General features: G+C 40.0%; 1 protein-coding gene across 2 annotated transcripts in view; it reads left to right on the top strand.

Annotated features, from left to right (window-relative positions):
• ZNF407 (zinc finger protein 407) overlaps positions 1–13,251 on the top strand; it is a 387,088-nt gene that overhangs the window by 260,594 nt on the left and 113,243 nt on the right. For both annotated transcript variants that reach the window (XM_070778647.1, XM_070778648.1), the window contains exon 8: positions 583–761. In XM_070778647.1, coding sequence (XP_070634748.1) covers positions 583–761 — 179 coding nt within the window. The remainder of the gene's footprint in view (positions 1–582; positions 762–13,251) is intronic.

Genomic DNA, 13,251 nt, shown 5'->3' with positions numbered 1-13,251 from the left:
ACCTGCACCCGTGCAGAAACCTGACTGGCTTTAAATAATGCGAGGTGATCAGGGGATGTTTCCAGCAGGTACTTTGGAGCTGTTGGGCAACTTTGCACGTTGCCCAGATGTGAGGTGAGGGGCTGCTTGCAGCTACGTTTCTGTCTTCAGACGGTTTGAGAGCTTGACTTAGGAGCTGCTCTCGTGACAGAACTAGAAGCCCAGGCGCCTTTGTTTCCTTGGTGCTCCAGTTCAGCGGGAGTGGCAGGCCTTCCCTTTGCACGGCTCCTCATGGTGAAAGGTGTGTTCTTGGGATTAAGGAAACTCCTTCACTGCCCTCAAGTGGTACCTGAATAATTTGTATTAAAATCGTAGAACTTGGGGCTTTGTGTTTCCGGTTCTGCATAGAAATGAATGGCTCAGATAAAAGAGCAGCCTGGAGATTAGCACCCAGGAGACGAGTGTTCCCGCCTCCTGGATTAGCCACTTAGCACAGTACCTGACACTCCCGAGGCCTGTGTGAGGGTTGCTGACATCCTGGTTTGTGGTCCGACGTTAGTGATGTGACCTTACTTCCACTTACTCTGCTTTCTTACTTCATAGGTCAAATTGCGCTGAAAACATCCGCAAACACATCCTCCACACGGGCAAACACGAAGGCGTCAAGATGTACAACTGCCCCAAGTGTGACTATGGCACCAACATCCCCGTGGAGTTCCGGAACCACCTGAAAGAACAGCATCCGGACATCGAGAACCCGGACCTGGCCTACCTGCACGCAGGTAGGAAACGAAAGCTGCTGTGTGAAACGCTTTGCTCGTCGCAGGGGCTGTCAGGCTGTTTGTGCATTAGCAGTTATCTAAACATGGCAGCATGTGTGACAGTATCCGCTTCAAGACTGATAAAAAAGTACACTTGCTCTTGTCCCCTTGACTGTGAAAGCAGGTCTTTTCCATTCTATTCGATCAGGAGCAAATATGGTGAAATAATCTCCCCACAGTTGTTAAGAGCAAATATTCCAAACGCAGTTGGACTGTTGTGGGTGTCTGAGCTTCATATTTTGCCTGATGATAAGGTTTTTAACATTTTCAACAAATGTTTGTGATTTGAATTGTTATGCCCAGTTCCTTGCCCCATGGTTTTCCAGTAAGTACTGGAAGGGGAAGCGTGTGAGTGAGGAAAACAGGAGAACCCGGGAGGGGCAACAGGGCGCCCTGCATCCCAGGCATCAGCAAGGACTGTCGCGCAGGGTGCGGGCAGCGGTGGTGGCAGGGGCTGCTGAGATCGCCCCTGCCTCATTGGAGTGGCCATCAGGTGCTGCGGGAGGAGCAGCAACGCAGCCCCAATGCAGGTTAGGCACAGGCATGCCTGCAGCCCAGCCTGGCATTCAGAGAACCAGAGGGCCTGGGTGTGAGTTCTGTGTGGGCAGCCAGGGGACGGGTGGCGAGGGTGGGGCCTGTTAAGGACGCATCCCCTACAGGACGTCTAGAGGAAGCTCCTAACCAGAGCCCAGACAGGACTGGATTTAAATAATGCGAGGTGATCAGGGATGTTTCCAGCAGGTACTTCGGAGCTGTTGGAGCTGTACTTAAACTCTCCTCCCCTTCCCGGCTGGGTGGGTTACAGGCAGGCTTACCGCATCACTGCAGGTTTATTGGACGTAAATCGATGTGGTGGTATCTGTGTAAAGGGCCACTGTGAGAATTTAAAAAGATAATTGGCTATGAAGCTCTTAGCAGGCACAGTGCAAAGGATTGTGGGTGCTGCTGCTGCTGCTGGCCCTGCGACACTAGTGCCTGAAAGTCTTGGGAATCCCACCGAGGGCAGCGCTGCCCTTGCAAAATGTGTCAGTGAACGTGCTCACAGAACGTCTGCGTGAAGGAGAGAGAGCTCCATGGGTTAGAATAACAGTCCTGATACATTTGACATTGCATATAACGTTATTATTTGTTTTCCGCTGATACGTTCTTTCAGATTTCTCTATGCTCGTATGATCGACTCTTTTAAGTCACAGTGAAGTGTCCTATTTAGTCATCTCTGCTGTACCCAGGTCTGTGTTTGAAAAAGAAAAACGGGGTCAATACTCTTTTCTTTTTGGTGAGGTTGTTACTGAAAAGCTTTTGAACTAGACAGATTATCAGTTTTAGTTCACAAAAACAGATAAAGTCAAATTGAAATATCTTCTGGCCATCAGTACCTGTGGGTTCTTTACTGTTATGGATGCATGACAATGCAGATGTCAGAAAACGTTGCCTAAAAGCTGGGACTTCAAGAAATGGCCAGGTGACACCATCTGAATTGATGGTGGGTTGTCAGCAGTGTAGCATTTTCAAGGTAGTTTCCAGTGCCTGCTTCTCAAGATGCAGTATTGATGTATTCTGTCTCTTTCTTCCGTTGTACCAATTAGGCATTGAAACTAGGTCATTTTCCTAAAATAAGGTATCTCTAACTTGTTAGATGAAGTAAACAGCAAAGAAAGGGGGAGGAAGCTAATTGCAAACCAAAGAAACACGTTGCTTTTGCTTATGCCACTGCTGCCCTAGTCATGCAGTATTCCTTTTGAGATATCATTTGTATAAAAATTTACTTAGAAAACTTATTCTAGTTGGTTTGTTTATGTGTGTATGCTCTTATGCATAGAATCCTAGGATTCTGTTTGTGTTTCTGTGTCTCTGTTAGAACCTTTCTCTCCATAATTAATAATAACGTTCCTCAGTATTTTTACAAATGAATTCCTTGGGTTGTTTATTCCACCCTGTGCAGGGCAGTATCCCTCTTCAGTAATATATTTGCTTTGATAAACTTAGCTCAGTTCAGAGAAAACTTTTAAAGGGCAGAGTTTTTAGACTGACTTGTTAACCTTGTAGTTCTAAGTCATCTGTAAGCCCTTCCTGAGTATGTGGGAGGCGCCTTCCTCGATGTGAAGGGGAGATACTGAAGCAGCTGGGGCTCCTCTCCTCCCAGGCTGTCCGGTGAAGGATTAGGCAGCACTTGGGGTAAATCTATGATGGATGGTTCCCGGGAAGGTCCAGAGGTGGCCTGGACTCCTCAGAGTGATTTATGGCCCTGACCTGATGGCGACTGGCAGCTGCCTTCTCTGCTGTCAGGACTACTGATCTGTTGAGAATTCTGTGATCCAAAGTTCAGTGACGCATATGAAGCAGTTCTTTTTAACCACTCAAAACAAGTAAACAAATGCACTTGCGATCTGCCTTGGCTCTCCCATGTGGCTCAAACATCTCGTGGCCCCGTGAGAAGGAAAACATTAAACACCGGCAACAGAAAATATTGTATATAATGTCATTGGGGTATTTTAAATTTTTGTTGAGATGCTATTTGGAAGTGTGTATGTTAAATGAGCTCTTGGGTTTTGTTTGTTTGTTTGTTTTTAACAAACAGTTCTGTAGAGTGTTTCCTGCAGTTGTGCGTCCGCCGGCGGGGCCTCCGGGGCAGCGTCCAGCTGCCTTGCAGTGTCCCGTGTGTCTGTGCGCGTGGCCCTCAGGGCAGGATAGGTTGAGCTTCAGCCCTCATTCCCCTGTTGAATGACTTGGGAAACCCTGTTGTAACTGTATGGGTCTCAGTCTGTAAGCTGGGGATGACAATGCCTGCAGCACATTCTTATAAGATCTAACAGAGGTGGTACAGTGTGTAAACTGTTGGACATGATAATGTTTGGCATCCATGTTTGCCCAGCTTTCTTCTTCTCTGTTTGCTTCTGTTGATGATTAATTGTCTTTTTTCTCAATTTTGGGGGGGAATTAGGAGAATGATTTTGATATAATTTACCATTTCATACTCTCAAGAACTAAAGGCTGTATGTGAGCTTTAATTTCAGCTATAGCTTTTTTGACTAACAAGATACAAGTGGCTATTTATTTTTTGAATAAAAGTGGATTGTTTAGAAATCCAAGGCATTTAGGGATCTTCTAATTATCTTTTTGTTAACTATTGAAATAGTAATAAAACTGATTTCTAGCTTATATCTGCTGTGCTCACAGCACAGTCTGAATTATTTTAATCCTTTGAAATTTGTTTATACTTTCTTTATGCCTAGGATTTGGTAGGTTTTGGTAAATGTTTGAGATACTAGGAAGTTTTGTGTTGTTCGGTGCTGTATTGTGTTTCTTGTATATCACTTACCTCATTTGTTAACTGTATTGCTCAGGTTGTCTCTTTCTTACTGATTTTTTCAATGCTAACCCAATCAACTGTGTTAAGAGAGGTAAAAGCTGCCCACCATGATTGTGGGGTGTCTGTTTTTCTGTTAATTTTGATTTTACATACTTTAAAGATAAATCACTGGGCACTTGGAACTTTAAGTTTGTTTTCTACACATACCCACCCGTGATAAAGAAAAAATACGTAGTTCTCTATCACTGTTGTCACTGTGAATGTTCCTTTTTATCTGTAGTAACACTTCTTGCCATCATTCTGTATTTCATATTAACTATACCAGCTTCCTTATAAACAGCATGTAGCTGCATTTTGTTTCTGCTGTCACAACTTTAATCTTTAACTTGAAATATTCTTTTACTTTATTATTTATACTTAATATATTTATCAATGTACTCATCATAGTCAAAACCCCAAACTACTGAAACGTCCACCAGGTAGAGTGTAGAAAGGTTTGCGAGTTTACCCAATGGAGTACTTTACAGCAATGAGAATGATTGAATTACATTCACAGCATGAATAAATCTCACAGTCGTATCTTTGGATGAAGTTAGCCAAACAAAAAGGAGCATATTCTGTATGATTTCATTTTTCATTAAATATTAAAACAACAAAGAGTATTCTGTGGTGTTAGAAACCAGAGTCTGTTTTCCTTGGGATGAGAAGCAGTGGTGTGGTTCTGTTTCTTATCTCTAACATTGGGATGAGGTTGTGTTCAGCTGGAGAAAGTTCTTCAAGCTCTTCTATGAGTTGTGTACTTTTTAAAAAACAGGATTCCCTTAACCCTAAATTTCTAAGGAGGTTCATTTAGGTCCATTGTAGATCTACTATGATGAGATTTTTACAATCACATTAATCCTCCAACATTGACGTCAAATTGCGAGTGGCCAGAATTTTTCTGTCATTTTACATTACAGTTTTTTTATTAAGTGAAATGTGCTTCATCTCAAAAATGACCTTTATTTGAGCTTTACGGTTTTAGCTATTGTATTTCTCCCATCTCTCTTATCCATGAATAAGCTTGGTGTTCACTCACTGCACCTTGAGAAGGAATTAAACACACTGTATGTGCGCAGTTCAGGTGACCTTCAGTTAGACTTGGGTGGTTATATCTTAGAATACTTTAAAATAACCCGAAAGGAGGGAAGACAGAGAAGAGGAGGTGAAGGAGAGGGCAAAGGAGGTATGCCGGAGCTCCGCTGATCATACTGACAAAGAAGATCTTTTTCTCAAAAATTCCAAGGGACAGCCTCCACATGACGCCTCAGATTGGAACTGTGCTCACTGTGTGTGTGTGTGTGTGTGTGTGTGTGTGTGTGTGCGCACGCGCGCGCGCACAGATGCCCCCTGGGGGCCCGGCTGTGGCCGGGTCAGGCACTGAGTGGAGACTAGGAGTTTGGCTTGGTTGTTCCATATTCTCCCCTGAGAAGCCTGAACTTTAAATTTAGTCAATGTTTATGCCTTTTCCAAAGGTAAGAGTCAGATGGTGATCTCTTTTCAGGGGACATTAAGTATTAAGTGATTGCGTGGTACTTTTCCTAATTTCCTTAGCCCAGGTGGCACAGTTGGTGAAGAATCTGTCTGCCAATGCAAGAGACCCAAGAAGCATGGATTCAGCCCCTGGGTTTGGGAAATCCCCTGAAGTAGGAAATGGCAACCCACTCTAGTGTTCTTGCCTGGAAAATTCATGGACAGAGGAGCCTGGAGGACCACAGTCTGTGGGGTCACACAGCCAGTTAGCGACTGAGCACATAGCACCCCTGGGTTCCTTAGTTTTTCTGCTGTCATATTTTTTAATCATATTTGTATTGATATATTTTTTTAGTTCTTATATATATATAGTCATTTACATTATATATTAGATTATTGCCTGTGCAAGATGATAGCCCATGAATCTATCAAACCCTTTTCACAAATTAGGATTTTTTATTCTTCAGTAAGGCAGTCAGCTTTTAATTCTTTGTGATGTGTATTATTTAACTGCATTCCCTTGCATTTTCCTCTTATCAAGTTATAAGAATAAAAATGTAAAAGCTTGACTGTTATCAAAATTCCAAATCCCTTTTCTTTTTAATGGTAAGCAATTCAGTACCATTTAAACTATTTTTAACTGATTCCTTAATTCTATCCAAGTGCATCACTTTATACTCAGGAAGATTAAATTTCATATGCCACCTCTGAGGCCATTTGCTTAATCTATCACAGTTAAGATAAAACAGCTGTAACCTTTTGTATCTTAACCATTCCCTCTCATTTACTAGTATATTCAAATTTCCTAATATAAAAGGTTTTCTTCATCATTAATTAAAAACGTTAGCGTTCTGATATATGAAGCCTTGTGGAATGTAGTCTTTCCTGAATTCTTTGGCCCTCTATTTTTAACCCCCTTACTTTCATCCCCTTTTGTTAGTTGGGTACCCTGACACATGCCATGACATTTTGTACAATAATTCATTTTATGAAAAGGTCCAAAAATCTCCAAAAATCCTGACAGTTTCTCATTGGTTCTCCCTTACATAAACCAATTATTACTTCAACTTAAAAAGGAACGAAATTTTTTCTGACATGATTGCCTTTGGTAAATCCATGCTGACTCACTCCTATTAAATTGTACTTCTCCAAATGTATCATTAAGCTCATCCATAAGTATCATCTCAAATTTATTTCCTAATATAGATGTTAGATTTACAGCTCTATAATTTTCAGCCTCTTCTCTCTTTCTTTTTAACCTTCAGACTGGATTCCTTGTTTTCCAGTCTCCTAGTACTTCACCACTTAACAAAAGACTTCCGAAAGTAATTAACAGTTCAACAATTTGATTCCTTAACCTCAGACATCATCCATGGGTTAATTTACTATATTTCTTAACTGCTGCTAAATGTCTTTGCTTCTTTCAAACTCCTGTCTGCACACTCCGGTGCCTTCTGTGAGGCCACGTCTGTCCATCACGGCATGGCAGATTTGGTCTTTTGCTAATTGGCCTTTCTGTTCTCTCTCTCTCGCTCTCACTCCTGTTGGAATTCCTAAGTTCAGGAGTGTCTTATGTTCTTTGTAGTCAATGGGTGAATAATGTCAAAGCACTATTTTTCCATCCATCTCCTTTTTTTTTAGTGCTATAATTGCTCCCCTGGACCATCTTATTAGTAAACATGCTGTTTACTGGTAATAAGTTAAGTTGACTCTTCAAGCTCTTCATCGTTTCTCTTTTATTGAGTAATATACTGATAGAGGTTTTTTCAGAACTTTCTAATTATGCATTCTTAAATATTTGAAAATTTAATCTGCTGAAGAATAAATATGTTCTCGCTAACATGTCTCCAGTATGTCTAAAAACTTCCTGTATTTGCAGAGCACCATGGAACAGGTTAAAGAGATATTTGTGCCTGGGTGTGTCTCTCTGGCCACTCTCTGCTGCTTCCTTCCTGTGGTGCTCCACACTGTGAAGGGTATGGAGTCCTGTTTTAGACGGTTAGTGTGGAGAGCTGAAGAACTCTATTATTTTACACATTTTTGCCTTTTCAGTTACAAAGAAAGAAGGGTAGTGTCTGTGCCAGATTTTTCTTTAGATCACTAAATCCTCAAAGCAAAATTCTTTGGTAGGTGTTACTCCCAATCTAATGATTTAAAAACAAGTTAACTTGCCCATTGAAATCCATGCCTGTTTGTCTTTAAGAGTTTTCCAGTTACATAACTGCATATTCTGGAGCTTTAAAAAGATCAGCTTCTATGCATTAATGAAATTCTTATTGTGGAAGCCTGAATACTGAGTTTTAAGACACCAGATAATCTGAAAACAAGTACTAGGAAATAGCAGAGTATAATATAATTTTAAAAAATTCATACGAGGGATAAATGTTTTCACGGTACTTTTACTCCCTGGTATAGAACGTAGCTGATGGTTGGGTGGATGGATGGAGTCAAATGAACTTGGTTATAGTGTCCTGACTTTATTGCAGTTGAAATGTGTGACTTTAAACAAGTCTCTCAACCTGTATCTGTATTCTCAGCTGCAAAATGTCTAGCAGTGTTCAGCCTTTCCTTTGAATATGAAGTTGAAATTAATACATATGAAAGAGCTTTCAAAAGTATCATTAATATTGAGATTTTCTTTGAAATAAGGGTATTAGGCTTTGTTATTGCTGTTTCAGTAGCAAGAAAATATTGGGAAAGGACTAGATGAACTTTTACATTTATTTCAAGTTGTTATTGAGGATAATGTCTCATAACTATATATGTGTATCTGTATTACATGTGTAATACATGTATTAATGTTAATCAGAGCATATATCCAAAGTTAGGGCTAGAAAAGGTCTACATGAAATTTTATTTAGAGTAGAGACTTTTATTATTTGAATTATTTCTATTCTTTGTATATTGCCCACTATATATGGTCTTGAAATGTCCTTTCTAGTGTATAATGTTCTGTGAAGTGCTTAGTGGCATTCACAGCATTTAAAGTCAGAGTATACAAGTAATGTACAACTTTTGCTAGTAATACCTAATAGAATTCACTGAAAATATCTGACGTTTATGTAAACCCACTTAGTTAATTATTTCTGATGGATCTCAAGCCTCAAGAGCCCTCAGTCTCATTTCCTAGCTACATGATCATAGAGAGAAGTTTTAGAGTGATACTTGATTTTTTTATTTTCCCAGAAAAAAACTCTATCCTCTTTTTGAAGGGAGGCCTTGCTGAGTGTAATTAGCCTGTGTAATTCAGAACCACATGGAAACTTTTTCTAGGCTGCGTTCCTCCCTGCTCAAGGTTATACAGGCACGTGCCAGGATGGTTGCCTCATCAGCACACAAAACTGTGATCTTATCTGGACCAACATTTGCAGCATTCATGAACTGAATTCTGAAAGTTAAAATAGTTTAGAAACAAAGCTGTGATCTTATCACCTCTGACAACTTCATTTATCAAAATTTTAAGAGAAATAAAAATTGTGGAAAGTTATAGTGGTCCAGTATGTTTTTATCAGGTAATTGATGTGGCTTATTTTTAATATACAGACGTTTTATCATCTGTTTAATTCAATATAGCTTATATTTCTTAAAAATTTCTTTGCCCTCCCAGACATATGCTGACCCCAACTAAAGTGCAGGTTTCTAGGAGGAGACAGGAAGGTGTCGACAAGCGCACCTGTTGATGCTGCTTCGCAGCTGACTGTCTCCTGCAAGGTGTTTAGTGACGAACAGCATCACAGCTCCTTCAGAGTATGAGGACAGTGTAGGTGTCTTCTTTAATTGGCTTTGAAGTTTAGTTCCAGAGATGTAAAAATGCACATTATTATTCATTTGTAATTTCATTTATTTCTATTTTTAGCAAGCAAAATTGCCATTTAGCAAGTTTTCCTTGTTTTAAGTTTTTATTTTGAAATAAACTTACAGAAGAGTTACAAAAATAGTAGTGGGAAAGTTCCCATATAGCCTTTACCCAACTTCCATAAGTGTTAGCATTGTGTAACCACAGTGCAGTTACCAAAACCAGATGTTGACATTAGCGCAGTACTGTTTTCTAACTCTATGTTCTTTATTCACATTTCACCAGTCTTTCCAGTCTGCTGTTTTTCTTTTCCACAGTTCAGCGCACGAATCAACACTCCCTTCTGTTGTTGAGTCTCCTTAATCTTCTCCAGTCCACAGCAGTTTTTCAGCTTTTCATTGTCTTATGTGACCTTGGCACTTGTAAAGAATATGAATCCGTTATTTTTTAGAATATTTCTTAATTTGCATTAGACTGATGCTTACTCATGACTCGGTTGAGGATCTTTAAGAATTCCTCAGAATAGATATGGAGTGTATCGAGGGTTGTTGCTGTTCAGTTGCTAAGTTGCGTCTAGCTCTTTGCTACCGTGTGGACTGCAGCACACCAGGCTTCTTTGTTCTTCACTATCTCCTGGAGTTTTGCTCAAACTCATTTCCATGGAGTTGGTGATGCTATCTAACTGTCTCATCCTTTGCCACCCCCTTCTCCTCTTGCCCTCAGTCTTTCCCAGCATCAGGGTCTTTTCCAATGAGTCAGTTCTTTGTATCAGATGGCCAAAGTATTGCAGCTTCAGTCCTTCCAGTGAATATTCAGGGTGGATTTCCTTTACGATTGACTGGTTTGATCTCCGTGCAGTCCAAGGGACTCTCAAGCGTCTTCTTCAGCACCACAATTTGAAAGAATCAATTCTTCGGCACTCAGCCTTCTTTATAGTCCAACTCTCACATCTGTACATGACTACTGGAAAAACCTAACTTTGACTATTCTTGCCTTTGTTGGCAAATGATGCCTCTGCTTTTTAATACGCTGTCTAAGTTTGTCATAGCTTTTCTTCCAAGGAGCAAGCGTCTTTTAATTTTAAGGGTATGTTAGGACTAATGATGTAACGTGGACCAGTTGAGTAAGACGGCATCTCTGTATTTCTCTACCACAAGCTTACTATTCCTCCCTTATTAATTAATACATATCTCAGGGCAGATACATTCAGATTATGCAAATAGCCTGTTTTCCCTAAGTATTTACCCACTAATTTTGACATTCATTAGTGGATCTTGACTACAGCAAGATCTGTGGTGTTCTGATGGTCATTTTCTCTTTTCCTCATTTCTTCTACATTTAATTGGAATTTTTCTGTAAGGTGTATCTGTTCCTTCCCTACCAATTATTTTTTGCTCTATTAATTTTTACCAGTATGGGCTTATCTTACTCTGTGGTTTATAGTCATGTTTCACTGTTATTTATTTTCTTGCTCAAACTGCTTCAACTTTGGCCATTGCAGACTCTTTCAGGTGGGCTCCTGTGCCCTCTCACATGCCCCCACCCTTCTGTAGGCATCTGTTTACTTTCTGGCACCAAAATGTGCTCCATGTTCATCTGGTGGTAGAATCAATCTCTTTTTAGGAGCCTTGGTTCCTTTTACTGGAGAAGGTATTTAGAAAACAAGAGACATCCGCTGGATGCACGCCTGGCTTCTGCATGCGGTTTACTTGTTGGTCTTGTCTTAGGAGACAGAACTAGGAAATGGGTGTGTGCAAGCTAACCCCTCCACTTCCATAAATATGCATCATTTTCTTTGTCTAAAACATAAATCATCTTAGCTATAAAACCCTTAGAAGAGAACGTATAAACAATTTTTTGTGACTGTTGATTAAGCAGTAATTTCTTGAATATGACACTAAACCATGGGCTTTGTCAAAATTGTTGGGGGAAAAAACAATGTGCCTTAAGGTACACCATCAAGAAGATGAAAGCAAAACCTACAAAATGGGAGAAAACCTGAAATCTATCTGATAATGGGCTTGTATTCAGAATATGTAAGGAACTCTTTTAATTCAACATTATCAAGGCAAATAACCTGATTAAAAAATGAGAAAAGAATCTGAATAGCCATTTCTTCAAAGAAAATATATAAATGGCCAGTGAGCACCTGAAAAGATACCCAGCATCATTACTTGTTAAGAAAATGCAAATCAAAACACATGAAAAGATGCTCAACATCACTCATTATCAGAGAAATGCAAATCAAAACCACTATGAGGTACCATTTCACACCAGTCAGAATGGCTGCGATCCAAAAGTCTACAAATAATAAATGCTGGAGAGGGTGTGGAGAAAAGGGAACCCTCTTACACTGTTGGTGGGAATGCAAACTAGTACAGCCACTATGGAGAACAGTGTGGAGATTCCTTAAAAAACTGGAAATAGAACTGCCTTATGATCCAGCAACCCCACTGCTGGGCATACACACTGAGGAAACCAGAAGGGAAAGAGACACGTGTACCCCAATGTTCATCGCAGCACTGTTTATAATAGCCAAGACATGGAAGCAACCTAGATGTCCATCAGCAGATGAATGGATAAGAAAGCTTTGGTACATATACACAATGGAGTATTACTCAGCCATTAAAAAGAATACATTTGAATCAGTTCTAATGAGGTGGATGAAACTGGAGCCTATTATACAGAGTGAAGTAAGCCAGAAGGAAAAACATAAATACAGTATTCTAACGCATATATATGGAATTTAGAAAGATGGTAACAATAACCCTGTGTATGAGACAGCAAAAGAGACACTGATGTATAGAACAGTCTTATGGACTCTGTGGGAGAGGGAGAGGGTGGGAAGATTTGGGAGAATGACATTGTAACATGTAAAATATCATGTAAGAAACGAGTTGCCAGTCCAGGTTCGATGCACGATACTGGATGCTTGGGGCTGGTGCACTGGGACGACCCAGAGGGATGGTATGGGGAGGGAGGAGGGAGGAGGGTTCAGGATGGGGAACACATGTATACCTGTGGTGGATTCATTTTGATGTTTGGCAAAACTAATACAATTATGTAAAGTTTAAAAATAAAATAAAATTTAAAAAAAAAAAAAAAAAAAAAAAAAAAAAACCATCATAAAGTGAAAGTGAAAGTCACTCAGTCATGTCTGACTCTTGGCGACCCCATGGACTATACAGTCCATGGAGTTCTCCAGGGTAGAATACTGGAGTGGGTAGCCTTTCCCTTCTCAAGAGGACCTTCCCAACCCAGGGATCAAACCCAGGTCTCCCACATTACAGGCAGATTCTTTACCAGCTAAGCCGCAAGGGAAGCCCAAGAATACTGGAGTGGTAGCCTATCCCTTCTCCAGCAGATCTTCCTGACCCAGGAATTTTTTGAAATATTTGCCTCTTTTTTCCTTGGACTATTATCGAGAATTTTTTTATGTTGATATATTTTGATATAAGGCCTTTGTCAGATATATGTGAAACACTTTCTCTGAGGTTAACCCTTTTTTTCCTCTTAACAGTGTCTTTCGTAGAGGAAAAGTTCCTTTATGGCTTGCACTTTTGTAACAGTATGTAAAAACTCTTTGTCTAATGTAAGTTACCAAGATTAACTCCTGTGTTTTCTTCTAGAATCTTTATGTTTTTATATTTTATATTTAGATTTATGCTGTATTCTGAGTCAGATTTATATAACATGAGATATAGGTTAAGATTCTCTGGTTTCTTTAATATAGGTGTCATTTTTCAAGCAGTCTTTGGTGAAAACAGTATCTTTGTAGAATTGCCTTTGCACTTCTGTTAAAGCAGGCACTGATGTTTCTTTAATCTCATTTG

Source organism: Bos indicus, chromosome 24 (assembly GCF_029378745.1).
Source record: "Bos indicus isolate NIAB-ARS_2022 breed Sahiwal x Tharparkar chromosome 24, NIAB-ARS_B.indTharparkar_mat_pri_1.0, whole genome shotgun sequence".
In the NCBI taxonomy this organism is placed as follows: Eukaryota; Metazoa; Chordata; class Mammalia; order Artiodactyla; family Bovidae; genus Bos; species Bos indicus.
The sequence above is the reverse complement of the archived record's forward strand: the minus strand, read 5'-3'. Positions and strand labels throughout refer to the sequence as shown.